Source organism: Zeus faber (assembly GCF_960531495.2).
Source record: "Zeus faber genome assembly, chromosome: 19".
Classification (NCBI taxonomy): domain Eukaryota; kingdom Metazoa; phylum Chordata; class Actinopteri; order Zeiformes; family Zeidae; genus Zeus; species Zeus faber.
In genome coordinates, this window is record NC_137206.1 from 20975115 (window position 1) to 20989194 (window position 14080).

General features: G+C 41.1%; 2 protein-coding genes across 2 annotated transcripts; both read left to right on the plus strand.

The window, feature by feature from the left end:
* Positions 1-1112: 1112 nt before the first annotated feature.
* cidea (cell death inducing DFFA like effector a) lies at positions 1113-5054 on the plus strand (the record flags this gene model as incomplete). The annotated part of the gene is made up of 5 exons (XM_080020585.1): positions 1113-1180; positions 2309-2447; positions 3282-3434; positions 3505-3677; positions 4490-5054. 5 exons carry the CDS (start codon positions 1113-1115, stop codon positions 4590-4592), a joined length of 636 nt encoding a protein of 211 aa, XP_079876711.1. The 3' UTR covers positions 4593-5054.
* Positions 5055-6539: 1485 nt separating this feature from the next.
* Positions 6540-12186, plus strand: tubb6 (tubulin, beta 6 class V). Its single transcript, XM_080020265.1, has 6 exons — positions 6540-6676; positions 7450-7558; positions 8181-8291; positions 9459-9574; positions 9995-10123; positions 10475-12186. The coding sequence occupies exons 1-6, from the start codon at positions 6620-6622 to the stop codon at positions 11291-11293; spliced, it is 1341 nt and encodes a 446-aa protein (XP_079876391.1). The 5' UTR covers positions 6540-6619; the 3' UTR covers positions 11294-12186.
* Positions 12187-14080: the final 1894 nt, after the last annotated feature.

Here is a 14080-nt window from a genome sequence, read left to right on the forward strand (position 1 = left end):
TAAGTCGCACTTTATTTATAAAGCGCATTTCATACCAGGGCAACACAGTGCGCTTGACAGAGAAATACAATCCAAGAAAATACACAAAATGTCTGTGCAATCATAGAAATAGTCGGTGCAGAATAAACAGATCTCACAGCATACAGAACACATACACAAATCTCACAACATAGAGAACACACACGCACACACACACACGACAACACACAAAAACAAACAAAAAAATACTACTACTACTAATAATAATAATAATATCAATAATAACAATTATTATTATTTGTATTTTTATTATAATTATAAATAATTATAATCACAATGCATTATGCATTATAATAATTATAATTATTATTATTAATAATAATAATAATAATAATAATAACAATAATAATGATAATAATAAAAATGATAATAATAATTATTATTATTATTATCATCATTATAATTATTATATTAGAATAAAGTCACTTAAATCTATGAAAAATGCTTAATCTGTAACCGCGTTTAAAAAAGCAACTATGACATATAATTACATAAAAACGTTAAATACCATGGATAAAATAGAAGTATCAAACAGACAGAAGGAAATTTAACTCGATTTTTCTTCCGACACTGTAACTTATGTTGCCTTTTTAATGTTTATTTCATATTGCCAATTTTAGATCGACAGAATAATCTACAGTATCTATCTATCTATCTATCTATCTATCTATCTATCTATCTATCTATCTATCTATCTATCTAGCACCAGGGGTGATGAGTTTTTAGTGTGTAAAATAAAATATTGATGATAATATTGACTTAATAGCCCGCCCCCATAATAATAATAATAATAATAATAATAATAATAATAATAATAATAATAATTTTTAAAAAGTATTTAAAAAAAAAAAGTATATTACTGGTGACGCGGTGGTGTATGAAAAGGTGCATTCCGCCTGAAAGTGACCAATCATGGGTCGACAGTGTTGATAAGAACGTGTCGATCCGCTGTTCCCGAGGAGGGAATTGGGGAAGCAGATTGTGAAGCCGGGGAGCCTGTGTGTTCGGTTCCGAATAACTGATGCTTTCAGTCATCCGCCCGGACCTCAATCATCATCAGGACATCCACCGCCATGCCGTCGCTGTCCATCCAGTCCAGCGTGAGCTACGCCAAAACCTTGCTGCCGGAGACCCTGACGAGGTCAGTGTGCGGTGGAGCTGCAACTCGAATTCTACAATGTTTTGATCCGCTTGTTAAATGCCTCATTTTCTATTTACAATTTGGTTAAAGTTGGATTGAGGGCATCGATCTGCTTCATTGATTGGATTTGTCACAACCTTGTACACACACACACACACACACACACACACACACACACACACACACACACACACACACAGAGGCCTATTATTTTATGGAATAAGTAATCAATGTGTGTTTAATGGATGCTTTTCAACAAAATAATTTGTTCTCAATCGAGCGATAGCGCAAAACTAGATGCTTTTTATGTGTCTGTTTTTTGGGGGGGTTTTTTTTGTATTGTCTCCATGTTTGACGTCTATTTCTATGTATTACGACAAGTTCACATGTTTTTATTGCCTTTTAGGTGAGCAAACAAAACTATGTCCCAACAAGGACAATAAAGATGAACTGGCTGATTCCAAACAGTTGCAGAAAATTGAATGTTTCTGTCGAAATTGAATCTGAATAAATCCCTGGTTGAATATTTCAGCTGTTTGTGTGATAATCCTCCATTGGCATGGACAGGTGTGACTGGAATGCAGGAGATGTGCTGTCCTTTTTGACCAGGTTTCTGAACCAACTGTTCTGACCAAAGTTAAGCCCCAAATAAGCCTAAAACTGGGAAGGTTATTTTGGTCCTGTAAAGCCTGACTTAAAAAAACCCACAAAGACCAAAATAGATATTGAAACTTGGACACATTATAAATAGGTTCAATTAAATACTCTCAAAGTGTTGACATCATGACGTGGCCTTTATTATAGAGATTGATTTGGGTAGGCTACTTTTCCTATATGATATCCTCAAAAATACAGGCAGTTAAAGTTAAAGTTAAAGTCTAAATTTGTAGTTATGAGTTTTTACTGCTCTTGGATCTTTTAATCTTTTACTTCTATAAGGGGATGTGGTGGTGGGTGAACCCGTCTCAACTCTGTTTACTCAGTCTTCTTTGGGTATTATCCAACATAGTTTTCCCCACCTCACACGCTGGCCTCACCTCTTTAAAGGCCCCGCCCCCGCTCCATCAGTGCATGGTGGAGGGGAGCGGGTGTGGTTCATGGCTCTGAACTCGGCTTGTTGATGGACAGGTCCGTCTCCACCGTCCAGGCGACCATTCAACGCCACATCCTCCCCTCGGCCGAGCCCCGACGCTTCAAGGTTTGCACCCCCAGCAGGAGGCGGCGCAGGGAGCTGGTGGCCGCCTCGCTGGATGAACTCCTGCAACAGGTGTGGAACAAAAACACAATCACTCCATCCGACCCCGCCCTCTTCTGCTACTTTCTCACATTTATTCAAATCTTCAGCTTCAAGTGGCTAGAATGTCCATCCCTACATTAGTACCTCCTCCACAGGTTGGATTCCTTTCCTGCTCCGGTTTTAGAGACGGTTTTATGTCCTGTTTACTGCATGGGTGATTTTAGAAAGGGAAGTAAATTAATTTTGGAAGTCCTTGGATTATACACACTTTACAGTTCTTCTATTTGTAATAACTTAAGTGCTAGGGCATTGTTGTTGACCAGCTTAACACCGGTCTTCAGAGGCTGGTCCTCTTCGTTTCTTTGTTTTTTTGTTTTTGTTTTTTTTTTTCACAAAAAGAGGTGAGTTCTGGTCTTCTGAATTGTGTATTTGTTTTCATATTTGTTGTCAATAACTGGAGCTGTATGTAGTGTGTAGCTTTATTTATTTTTTAAAGCCACTATCAGTTTAGTATAAAAGCAACTCAAAGTTCAAGATCTTATTGTCCTTAAAACAATTTCACTGCATTGTTTCTATTTTTCCATTGCATTTTTTTTTTTTTTTTATTTGGCAATGATTTTTTTTTTAATATATTCTATTTACACCAATGACAGAACCTGATGTGCATTTCTCTGTTAATTTTTTTTTAAATTTCCATTACATTATCTTGGCAGAGAACATGGATGCAGTTTGTGGACTCAAACCTATTGATGTCGTTTCACACACTTTCACCTCTAGAGGGCGCCGTTACGTCATAAACCAGGCTGCAAACAAAGTCTTAAAATGTGTTAAATAACAATCTGCTCTATGATCCTGGCTCTCCAGACAGTCAGAGTGTTCCCGCTCTCATGCAAGGTCCTGACCCTGGTCCTGGAGGACGACGGGACCGTGGTGGACTCTGAGTCTTTCTTCCAGTCGCTGCCCCAGAACACCTCCCTCATGGTCCTCGATAAAGATGAAATGTGGACACAGAGCGGGGTGAGGCGTGAATGTGACTTGATGAGGGGTCCGTAAATATTTATTTTATAATTTATATTCACTTCTTCAGATATGCCCAAGCTTGCGGAAGCCTAAGAGGAATGGGATCGCCACGCTGACCTTTGACCTCTACAAGCTGCATCCTAAGGACTTCCTGGGCTGCCTGAGCGTGAAAGCCACTCTGTACGAGGCGTACACCCTCTCCTATGATCTGCGGTGCACCGGAGCCAAGCAGGTCCTCAAGTGAGTCCGCCCGATGAGGCGCTCGCATCACTTCATGCTCTGTCACTTTATACACGCCAACTTTTTGTGTAGTTTATAGCTCTTGAGCACAGGCACAGTTTCAGTCAACTGAACGATTTTGATGCACTTCCAAATCCGTTGACCAGTCAGTTTTACGCTCAAGGAACAAGCCCGAGGAGACGCTGATGAGGGGGAAAAGTTGGTCAAAAAACGTTGATGTGTTTTTCAGTTGACGTGACGGTGACGGGGATGATGGGAGCATGACGTCACCGATTCGAACGTTAACCTCTGTTGGCACTTGGCCAACTGAGCCCTTTGAACCATTTGGTTTATGGAGACGTACGGTTGTTTGGCTGGACTGGACTTCTGTGTTTAGTCCCCCAGTTATCAGCACCAGACGTACCATCAGATCCTGTGTTTTATTATATTCATACTTCACTCTCACCCACTCATTTATTTATATTCTTCCCAATCTACCAAACAATTCACCGTTTCAAAATACGTAATTTTATCTTTGCCTCAACTCTTAAGTTGAAAAGATGGCTCTATTTTTCTCTATATATTTTTTTTTTCTGTCTATCTTCTCCCCTCACCTCCTGTCTCTATTTCTTTTATTCTTTCTCCCCCTTCTCTATTTATTTCTCTCTCCATTTTCTCCCTCCGCCTTCCCCCTTTCTCTCCCCGTTTCTCTCTTTCTCCCTTGCTCCCTCTCCCTGTTACGCTCTCTATCCCGCTCTTTTTCCTCTCTCGATCTTACTCTCTCCCCATCTCTCTCCATCCCCCTTCCGCCCCCACCCCCCCCCCCCCCCAAGGTCCTCCCTGCGCTGCCTGACCTACTCCACCAGACTGGCAGCTCAGCTGTTGCTCTACGCCTCCTCCTCCGTGCTGCAGCTCGTGGGAAACGACGAGAATTAGACGCACGAGTCTGCAGGCGTCCAGCACAACTGCTGTACTGACGCTGAGTCGGGAGACTTAAAGCTGCCGCCGAATTTAAATGTCAAGTAGATTTACAGCAGCTCTAGCAAATGGGTTGAGTTCATTGGGGTGAATCAACACCGGCCACAAATGTCATTTCATGAAATTTCCGTTCCCTCGATTAAAATATGAAATTATGGTTTCCGGTTTAACCAGTCTACACGGGAAAGTAAAATGCGGATTATTTTGCTCTTTTAAAGTTGTTTTCTTTAGATGATTTTCTCCACGTCCATTAAACAGCATGGGTCTTCTTTTAAACTTTTTGGCCGTGGTTTTATAAACTGTACAAGTGGGAGGAAGGAATTGCAGATATTTGTCCACCCAAATTTCTACATTCTCTGGATGTTTTTAGAGTTTAATGGTTTCATTGTGGAGAGTAGTACAAATATTTTTTGTTTATATATTGGGAAATTATTCTGTTTCAAAATGTTATTGTCATTAAAAAAATCATGTTGGAAATTAATAAAGTTATGTTTGTTTTTCAAAAATTTGAAATTGGCTTAACTTTTAAAAATATATATACTTTTGATTTAAGCATGTAGAGATGGAGTGTTTTGAAATATAGTCAAAATATGTATATATTCAGAAATCACAGTATTTAATTTTCTGACCATTTTCAACCATAATTATATTAACTATGAATCTGTCTTAAACATTACATGCAGATGAATTATGTATACCGCTTGTTCACCTGCATATGAGAACAACTGTCCTCTAGGAACCCAAATAACTTTTTTTTTTTTTCACCCTGGTAAACAGGGAAGAAATAGTTTGAAACATTCCTAAACAGCCGCAAACTGGCCGCCTGCCAAGCTCTTATCTCATATTTCCCGCAGTCCTTGACTTTGAGTGAATGAAATATGTTTGTATTAATTTCTCAACCATGAGGAAAAAAAAACAGGTCCAAGTTTTATTCTCTGGCATTGACCTCACAAGTCTGTTTATTTGGGCCTTTATTTCTCTTCCATCCCTGACATATTAAGGTCGGTGGAGCAACCATAAGTAATAAATTCCTGGCTTTAATGGCCTGCAGCACTATGTAAACTGAAACTACTTTTGGCCCTGAACGCCGAGTCAAGAACAGCTGAGCGATGCATCATCTGTGGCCTGCGTTCCAGGGCGGAGTGAGAGATTCCTCCCACCTTCCCTCGTTCAGACCCTAAACCCAGAACCCAGACACCGTGTGAGGGGTTGATGCTTCCATTCTGCCACAATCTGAAACTTAAGGTTAAACTTTGCCAAAGAAACTCGATATGGCTGCATGTTCAGTGGTGGACGAAGTACTTGGGCCTTGTGCTGAAGTGAAAGTACACATGCCCCGACACAAAAGGACTCTAGTAAAGTTGAAATTACCACATTGACATTCCTACTTAAGTAAAAGTATATAAGTACTTGCTCTTAAATGTACTTTAAGTATTAAAAGTAGAAGTACTTAGTACTAGTATATCCACCGTCCTGATATAACAGCCTATAATACTGCATGAAGTGCTACTGTACCCTTTTTCTCATACATATCCTGATTAGAATTTACAAATATGACCATAAATCCATGTTCTTTATTATTTTTATTATTATTATTATTATTATTATTATCGTCAACAATATTATTATTATTATTTTCTTTTTTTTTGTACTATTTCTATACTTAACCAACGCAATTGTGTTAGAAATAGAGTAGAAGTAGTCAAAACGTGAATTAAGTGCAGATACTTGAAAAATATACCAAAGTGCAGCGATGAATTACTTGCACGTCGTGACTTTCCACCGCTAAAGTGCGCAAGGGCTTTTATTTTGGAAAGGGACTGACCCCGAGGTTGGGCCCGTGGCCGGGGCGTGGCCGCGTGAGCGCGCCTCAAGGGGGAGGAGAAGGAATGCGGTGCGCGCTCCCGGCCATCTGTCAGCTCGGACGCCGTGCAGCAGGGAGCCCGTGCAGAGGAGGGACGAAGTGAGACGCGCAAGATCCGAAAATGAGAGAAATAGTCCACATGCAGGCCGGACAGTGCGGGAACCAGATCGGCACCAAGGTTGGCGCTCCATCCGCGTTTTCATTCGATCGACGAAAAGTTAAATACCCCAGGGAATAGAGAAAACGTTTGAAAGTTTAAAGTTAAAAAAAGAAATGGCTTGTTGGCAGTTATGTCATTTGTATAAACTATTGAAAGCTGCTTCTATTCACCAATATTTTCTCTTGTCCAAAAAAAAAAATTAAATATAGATATATATTTATTTTAATTAATCAATGAATGGCTTTGTCGAAAAGTTAACTAAACAAATATATGTTTTTGAAGTGGGTCAAAAGGGCACTGGAGCAAAAGGCAAAGAGCCAACGTGGTGCTTCTATTTGCTTCCTTTTCTGTCTTTTCTTTCCTCTTTTTTTTTTTTTAACTCGTGACATTGTTCCTTATCCTGTATATGTAATGATAATGTATGTGATGAGCTCTGTCTAATATCTGCTCTACGTCACTTTATTTTATTATTTTCTGTGCTGTTCTCTTAGTGTCACTGTGTGATGTATTCGTTTTTAGGTTGATCTTGTCGTCTATATTCAGTTGATCAGCCTCAAACACCAATATTTCATGTTATGCAGTAGTATTATGTAAGTTCAGTAAGTTCCTTCATATCAGTGGTTCACATGATCACAGAGCGAGATAAAATCTTGCACAATTTGGTTTTTCAAGAAAAGCTGATCAAGTGGAGACCGTCCATCATAAGGTCGGCGGTTTTCACTTTGTCATCACCATCACCATCATCATCATCACCATCATCATCATCAACATTGTTCTTCATGTGCTTCCAGTTTTGGGAGGTGATCAGCGACGAGCACGGCATCGATCCTGCAGGAAACTATGTGGGTGACTCAACCCTGCAGCTGGACCGGATCAACGTCTACTACAACCAGGCGTCCTGTGAGTGTGTGTGTGTGTGTGTGTGTGTGTGTGTGTGTGTGTGTGTGTGTGTGCATTTGACCTGAATGTGGCTGTTTTGAATCACGGTGAGTCATACTGTTCTGCCAAATGACATACCTAAAAAGAAAAAACATGAGGAACTGAGCTTTCTGTACGACATGATATTAAACAGGATATGATTGTTGGGGGAAAAAAATGTATTTACATTTGATGAGTAATTATCAAATACTTTTTCATGTTTTTTTGGGGTTTATTTTTTCCTCGTGATACCACATGGATGGATGCTCTAAATGTTTCCTAATGATATTAGATGCCTGTACTCCCTGTGGGTTAAAAACAAATATTACATTATAATTGGTGTTTCCACCTTTTTAATTTTTTTTTTAAATGTAATAACTAAATAATAATAATAATAAAAATAAAAAATGTCAAATTAAGTCCACAGTAAATCTTGCCATGTATTTAATATTATTGTATTAAATTATGACGCTATATTGTTTTTCCACAGCCTGAAGGAAAGTCACATGAATCTTCTTCTAATTATATTAGAAGCTATTTGCTGTTTGCTATTAGCTTTTTGAAAAGATTTTGTCTCTCGGTAATGTCCCCTCTCTGTGTGCAGCTCATAAATATGTCCCCCGCGCCGTGTTGGTGGACCTGGAACCAGGAACCATGGACAGTGTACGCTCTGGGGCCTTCGGACAACTCTTCAGACCCGACAACTTCATTTTTGGTAAAAAAAAATTCATTTTTGGTTGAGTTTTATTCGTATTCTTTGGCATATATTACTTTTTTTATTTGCAAAATGATTACTGGCAACTGATAGACACTTGTTGATTTCTCCAGTGGCAGCTTGTTGGTTCAGACACTTTGCGTCATAATTTTAGTCTGGCTTGAATGATATATATATATATATATATATATATATATATATATATATTATAGAGATTTCCATTTAGTTTAAGGTGGATAGTGTTGACTCATAATTACAGAACAACTTCAGATATATAAATAGTTTTAAAGATTATAAAATACATGTGTATGTATGTACTATTTTATATATATATACATATGTATTAGTATTAATATTAGTATTAGTATATAAAAGTGGATCAAAAATCAAAACCAAAGCTTATTTGGCAAAAATTGTCAAAAAACATCTTCCTGGTATAAACGTCTCCCTATATTTAAGGTAATGTTAGAAGAATGATAAATCATCTTTGAAAACGGAATAATCACTGTTGCTATGGCAAGAGAACAGCAGCACACGGTGAAGCGGTCCGGTAAACAGTGGAAACAGGAGTACATTCCTGTTCCAACTCTGTCGTTTGTTTAATAAACTGTTCTTAGCAGAGAAGACACAGATGCTTGTCCACATCTCCCTCCGTGTGATTTCTGCAATATATTACCAGATACTTTTTCTTATACTGTATGTGAACTATACAAAGGAATGAGGAATATACCAAAATAATAATATTTACAGTACGCAAAGTAGTTAATAAAAAGTAGTTACTACACTTTAAGGCAGCTGCTCACTTTCTGTCTCCATACACACAATGACTTGTTTGTTGATTCGTTTTTTTGAGTTTCTGCAGCAACTGAAATAGCGAGTTACTACAAACAGACATGAAAAGCCTAAAAGTGACGGGGGGGGTTCTAACTCGGGGCTTTCCGAAACACCGATGGTTCCCAGTGCCACATGAGACAATGGGCGGAGGTGAAAGACCATTTAAGGACGCCAGCACCTTGCCGATGTCATTTAGGTGATTTTATGAGGAATCATGATCAAAAGGAATGACTGTGATTTCGGACATAAGTAACCGCCAGCGTGCCGAGTTGTCCTGATGGATTCTAAGATTTCACTCATGGACTCTGTGTTGGTGCGGGTCGGTGGCTGCAGGACAGACCGGTGCTGGGAACAACTGGGCTAAAGGCCACTACACAGAGGGGGCGGAGCTTGTGGACTCGGTCCTGGACGTGGTGAGGAAGGAGTGCGAGCACTGCGACTGTCTACAGGTAACGATGGAATCCCACATCCCGAACCCTTCGGTATAGCCATCCGATGAGAGTACGGAGGCACTGTCCAAATCTAGCTGACAAATCTGCAGGAAAAAACAATTCAAAAAGACTTTTCACTTTATTTTCTGGAAAATATTTAGTCATCAACTTGCTTAACTAGTTCATCATATTCATGATTTTTCCTCTGATCCTTTTATTCTTGCATTTGCGAGGCGGAACCCACCGGCAAAAATAGAAATAGTTTAAAGAGAAGCAACATGCACGACACAAAATACATTGAATGGCTGTCCCTTAAAAAGTGCCAGCTAAAAAAAAAGTATAAAATATGGGAGAAATACTGGATTTTCGAAACAATTACCATTTTAAACTCAGCATAAAGACTGTGTTATTTGACCTAGTGTGGGGTTGTGGGTGCAGGGTTTCCAGCTCACCCACTCGCTGGGTGGAGGCACCGGCTCTGGAATGGGAACGCTGCTCATCAGCAAGATTAGAGAGGAGTATCCAGACCGCATCATGAACACCTTCAGCGTCATGCCCTCCCCCAAGGTATGGAGCGGTGGATGGAGGGATGGATGGAGGGACGAGTACATACCACATATAATGGATGGATGGATGGATGAGGAGATACTACATGTAATGGATGGATGGATGGGGAGATACTACATGTAATAGACAGATGGATAGATAGGGATGAATGGATGGATGGATACTGTTTGTAATAGATAAACAGATTGATGGGTGGGAAAGAGAGAAGATGGTCAGATTGATTACAGACAGAAAACAAAATGGATGAATAGATAGAAACGTTCCTTCCTTCCTGCGTTCTTCCATACCTCCGACCACCTCCCACCTCTTCTCTTGTCTTCCTCCCTTCATCCCCCTCCCTCCTCTCTCCAGGTGTCAGACACGGTGGTGGAGCCCTACAACGCCACCCTCTCCGTGCACCAGTTGGTGGAGAACACAGACGAGACGTACTGCATCGACAACGAGGCGCTGTACGACATCTGCTTCCGGACGCTCAAGCTGACCACGCCCACGTACGGAGACCTCAACCACCTGGTCTCCGCCACCATGAGCGGCGTCACCACCTCCCTGCGTTTCCCCGGCCAGCTCAACGCCGACCTGCGGAAGCTGGCGGTCAACATGGTGCCCTTCCCCCGGCTGCACTTCTTCATGCCGGGCTTCGCGCCCCTCACGGCGCGGGGCAGCCAGCAGTACCGCGCCCTCACGGTGCCCGAGCTCACCCAGCAGATGTTCGACGCTAGGAACATGATGGCCGCCTGCGACCCGCGCCACGGCCGCTACCTGACGGTGGCCACCGTGTTCCGGGGACCCATGTCCATGAAGGAGGTGGACGAGCAGATGCTGAACGTGCAGAACAAGAACAGCAGCTACTTCGTGGAGTGGATCCCCAACAACGTCAAGGTCGCCGTCTGCGACATCGCGCCCCGGGGACTCAAGATGGCCGCCACCTTCATCGGTAACAGCACGGCCATCCAAGAGCTGTTCAAGCGCATCTCTGAGCAGTTCTCGGCCATGTTCCGCCGCAAGGCCTTCCTGCACTGGTTCACGGGCGAGGGCATGGACGAGATGGAGTTCACCGAGGCCGAGAGCAACATGAACGACCTGGTGTCCGAGTACCAGCAGTACCAGGACGCCACGGCCAACGACGAGGAGGAGAACTTTGAAGACGACGAGGAAGATATCATTGAGTAAGGAGGCGGCGCGCTCGCAGAATCCTGGTGAACCGATGAAGACCACCAGATAGATAGTAGATACTACACCAGCGAGAAGAGGAATCCTGTCAACAGGGTGCAGAACAATTTACACAAACGTCTCCATTCCATAAAATATCTGCAACAAAGTGAATGTCATCCGACGATGCGAGCGAATACATTCGAAGCAAAACCCCGGAACAGGACCATGGAGAGAAAACGTCCATTATTTCCCCTTAATACCGGAGAGAATAGTAATAATGATAAACAACATAACACACACTCTCAGCATGAGGCGGCTTGAGTTGGACGTAACAAATAAGGATTAAACAATGGAAATGTCAAATGAAGCGAAAGTGAAAACAGCGCTTTGAAATCATGACGGATGAAAGGATTCATCTGGCATGAAAAAAAGTATATTCATTTGATCAGACAAAGGTTCATTATTAATCTGCGATATAGAGGGAACGAAATATTTGAAATTGTTTACATTCTTTGTCAAGACACACACACATACACACACACAGCGCTGAGTTGAATTCTGTCAGAAGAACTGTGTGGAAAAGCGATTTAACAGCCTCTGCTTGTAGTTAATATTCCTTTAATAAATGTCTCTGCTCGTACTCGTACAAAGGCATCGGCACACACAGGATACATAACATGAGAGTGACGACGGGACGGCATCCATGACGTGAAATTACCTTTAGGAGATGACCAGACTGTGATTTTAGCTAATGATGCTTGACACTTTTTATTGTGGATTTTGTTTGAGTGTGTTTTGTGAGGAAAAAAATGTGACTTTTTCTACGTGTTGTCTCTCAAGTGAGTGGAAAAGGGTTGAAATTAAAAATATAAAATAAAAATAAAAAAGACTAATTCGAAAAAGGCCTCAAAATGAACCCAACGTTCTGTCACACGTGTTCTGTCTTGTCTGTCACTGGCGTATCGATGTAGGGGCGTGTCAGACGTGTGTGTGAAGTCATCACGCGCGCGCGCACGTGTGCGCGCGCACACACACACACACACACACACACACACACACACACACACACACACACACACACACACACACACACACACACACACAGCAAAACATAAAACTGAAGAGAAATGGTCCAGTCAACAGCTTGTTAATCTCTCTCTCTCTCTCTCTCTCTCTCTCTCTGTCTCGCCATTGTGTTTCAAACTTCACCTCCAGGCAGTTTTATTTATACAGGGTTTAGTTTGGGAACAAAGACACTGGCCAGTCAGTTCATCCTTTTCACTGCCAAATTCTTTGCTCATGTCTGTGCTGGTCAGTGTGTGTGTGTGTGTGTTAGTGTGTGAGTGTGTGTGTGTGTGTGTGTGTGTGTGTGAAAGAGCGAGAGGGTCTGTACCTCTCTGCACTGCCTTATAGAGGATTGGGAGTACATGGAGCATCTCTTAAAGAAGTTTGAAATGATACATTAATGAATATTCAGGTTGAGTGAATGGGGATTTATTGCAAAACAAGCTCATGGATTTTTTTTTTTCAAAACCAACCCACCAAGTCAAAAGGATAGATATCAGCTCAATTTTGGAGACCTGAATAACTTTAGAGAAGAAATCTGCAACATCTTTAGATGGAGATACTGAATGATAATATGATGGACAAGTAGGGATATCACTGCCTCTTTCTGGCCTTTAAACAAAAATACAGTGTTTATGAACTTGCTGTACGCTGGCAGAGACATGGGTCAGGAGCTGAACACACACGCACACACACACACACACAAACAATCAAACAAACACACATTTTAGGCAAAAGTGAAATGATGTAAAAAATATCTGATGTGATTTAACAAAGAATCGAGGAATCTTTATATGAAAAAACCCACATACATTTGCATAATTATCCTATGTGTCAAATATCCAATATTGACATTATTATTTCTCTATTGTTCTTACTGTTAGTCATCTTAACAGTGTTCACGTGTATCCGGGATGTTTCACGTGTGTGTGCATTGTTTGTGTATTTCTGTGTGTGTACCCAGCTGCTCTCCCAGCAGGCCTCCTCCAGGAACACCAACAGCACAGCTCTTCTGAGTTATTCTATTCCTTGTCGAAGACACAAGTGTCTTTCTCAATCTCTGCATTTAAAGCCATTTCTTTGGTAAACAGGACACGTAGGGGGTCGATTTAGCTCGGTATCAAACCTGTAGTACGTTGGTCACAAGCTTGCCATCCTGATATGAAGGTGTAAATTATGGCACAGATTATTGAGGTCAGTGTTTCTAGTGTCATCAGTCACTCTTTCACATTATATCCCTGGTGAATCAATTCCATACCTATGAATTCATATTGTCTTATATAAAAAATAATCTGTCGACTTTTCCAGTCTTCCATTGTCAACTGTAATAAAACTGACCTTAGTTTATCCGTCCATCCAACAGGAGGTGGACTGAGGAGCGACAGGAGCCAATCAGAGAGCAGGAAGAGAATGCCAGTCAATCCACCGAGCACAGGGACCATCCTCTGTAGGAGGACATGTTTGTCCCAAATTCCTGGAGTTAAACACTTTCACATTCACTTATTTTCTTCAGTGGTTAGTTGTAGATTTAGTGGTGAGTTCACTGACGTTGTCTTAGAAACGAACCGTTAACAAGTAGGTGATGTGCGGGGGGGGGGAGACCGAGGAACAGGCCCCTCTTGAATAATAAAAAATAAAGTATATTATTTCTGTCCATAAAAATATATTTTTTAGTTTTTTAAAACACATTTATTGGTATAAACGTTGAGGAAATTTGTTTATATATGTTATAAGCATCAC

Excerpts from the sequence above, each read along its gene's own strand:
- tubb6 (XM_080020265.1), top strand. The coding sequence starts at position 6,620 with ATGAGAGAAATAGTCCACATGCAGGCCGGACAGTGCGGGAACCAGATC. Across the intron at positions 6,677-7,449 it reads GGAACCAGATCGGCACCAAG|TTTTGGGAGGTGATCAGCGA; the intron begins GTTGGCGCTCCA and ends ATGTGCTTCCAG. Across the intron at positions 10,124-10,474 it reads GCGTCATGCCCTCCCCCAAG|GTGTCAGACACGGTGGTGGA; the intron begins GTATGGAGCGGT and ends TCCTCTCTCCAG.